Source organism: Aptenodytes forsteri, unplaced genomic scaffold (genome assembly GCF_000699145.1).
Source record: "Aptenodytes forsteri isolate BGI_AS27 unplaced genomic scaffold, ASM69914v1 C13629503, whole genome shotgun sequence".
Taxonomy (NCBI): Eukaryota; Metazoa; Chordata; class Aves; order Sphenisciformes; family Spheniscidae; genus Aptenodytes; species Aptenodytes forsteri.
Window position 1 is genome coordinate 1 of NW_008804165.1, and position 1,906 is coordinate 1,906.

At 45.9% G+C, this 1,906-nt stretch overlaps 1 protein-coding gene across 1 annotated transcript; it reads left to right on the forward strand.

Moving 5' to 3' along the window:
• Positions 1 to 1,256: 1,256 nt before the first annotated feature.
• LOC103907170 (centrosome-associated protein CEP250-like) lies at positions 1,257 to 1,847 on the forward strand (the record flags this gene model as incomplete). The annotated part of the gene is made up of 2 exons (XM_009289282.2): positions 1,257 to 1,384; positions 1,591 to 1,847. Coding segments are annotated over 2 exons (364 nt in total), but the record flags the coding sequence as incomplete, so codon positions are not given.
• Between the last annotated feature and the right edge of the window lie 59 nt (positions 1,848 to 1,906).

The following is a 1,906-nucleotide window of genomic DNA, read 5'->3' on the forward strand; positions in this document are numbered from 1 at the left end:
GATTAGATGTTCAGTTCCTTTTTTTTTTTAGAAAAAAGAGGGATCAATTATTTTGTTAGAAAGAGATAAACTAGTTATGAAGAACCTTTGGCAATAGATAACGAAAAAATCAGCAACTATTCTTGCCAGATGTTGTTCTCAAGAGCCTTTTGTTGTCACGGTTTTGGACTCTACCTTTTCTGTTCTGTTTTAGAGACTGACTTCTATTTGTCCTTAAAACGGGGCACATTTACCTTGGACTGCCAGAGATGGGCGTAATCAGAAATAGTGCTTGTTCTCCTTCTTGAAGATAGAGCCTCCATTGTCCATCAAAGCAGGGAAATCCTTCTGTTGTGGGTTTTATTGTTGTACCACTCAGGTGCCCCTTTACCTTGAAGGATGTTACCCTGGTCGCATGCCTGTACTCGGGAGGCAGCGCTGTGTATTGTAGGAACGTGGCACACAGGACGCTGTGTTAGGTCAGGGAGGTAACTGCAGCTCCTGGTTCCAGAATCCTGTGTGTCATACGCACCAGTTGGTTGAAGTCTATGGATGTAACAATTTGCATCTGCAGTACTACAACTTCCCTTTTAAAGAGCGACAAGTCATTTGGGCTACTGCTTACTTAGTTAGCAACGCTTAAACAAAGGGAGCAAGTGTTTCTCTTGAACTTCCAGCAGTTTAAACTAAAGGATACCTGTCTCTCCCTTCATATAGTTCCTGTTCAGATAAAATCTCGTTCTGATTTCTTCCAAATGCTGCTACAAGCATGAGACTTTACCCTCTCATCTGATGTATTTCTGGAGTCCCTTTTAAATATAGGGAGTCTGGAAAATTACCTACCTATACCTACAGTATGAACAGCACTAAAAAGTCACGAGTCAGCCGGGGAAATACTCTTGTTCTGTCCCCCTGCAGAGCAACTTGGAAGTGCTGATGAGATAAGGGCTGTGAGCAGAGGCTGGGCTTTTGCTTGCTGGCACAGACTTTGTGGGCACAGCTACCTGCGTGTCACAGCAATTTAAGATTTGGCTGTTGAGATCAAATTCGGCTGGGCTTTCTGTGTTATGCTAGGTCATGAAGAAAGCCTGGACATTCCCTCGGAGGGGCCCGCATTGCTATTTTAAACGGTAGAAATATGTTTGCTGTATACAAGTTTCCGTGCAACCCATTTTCCGTACTCAGGTGTAGGGATCTTGAACGACTTCTTACTGGAATAACTCCCTGTGGGCGTCAGGAGCAAGAAACTCATTTCCCTCCGTATTCACAACTTGCAGGTCAGTGAAGGAGACCCTGGAATCCAGCCTGTTTGAGGCTCAGCAGCACTTATCGCAGCTGGAGATCGCCAGGAGTCAGCTTGAGATCCAACTTCACACAGTCACGCAGGCCAAGGAGGTGATACAAGGTGAGAGCCTCCTGTGCTTTGTTTCTGGTGATCCCCCTACCTAGGGAAGGTGGTATAAAAAATAGCTCTCTGTCCGCAGTGCTTCTGAGGAGTGAAGGAGATGGAGGCAGATCCCTCCTGCACTGAAATTCAAACGGCTTAAGGTCAGTAAAGTCAGAACCATTGTTTGTGTAGACTCTGAATCTTGCCATTTGTCGTGTTTGCAGGGGAAGTGAAGTGCCTTCAATGTGAGCTGGAAGCAGAGAGATCTCTCGTGAAGCAGGAACGGGAAAACATGGCGCAACAGCTCTTGCGGACAGAACAGCAGTATAACAGTACCCTCAAACTTTGCGAAACTGATCATGAAGTGGAAATAAACAAGCTCCTGCAAGACCTGGTAGGAAACAATATGCTTCTGAATTCTTCAAGCAAGCTTTGTGGGCTGACTTTAGAAGACGACTAGCCCGAGCGTGTGAAATGGCAGCAATCCTCTGTCATAGGCCACACGTTGGTAGGCCAGGCAGCAGAGCCAATGGCTCGTAC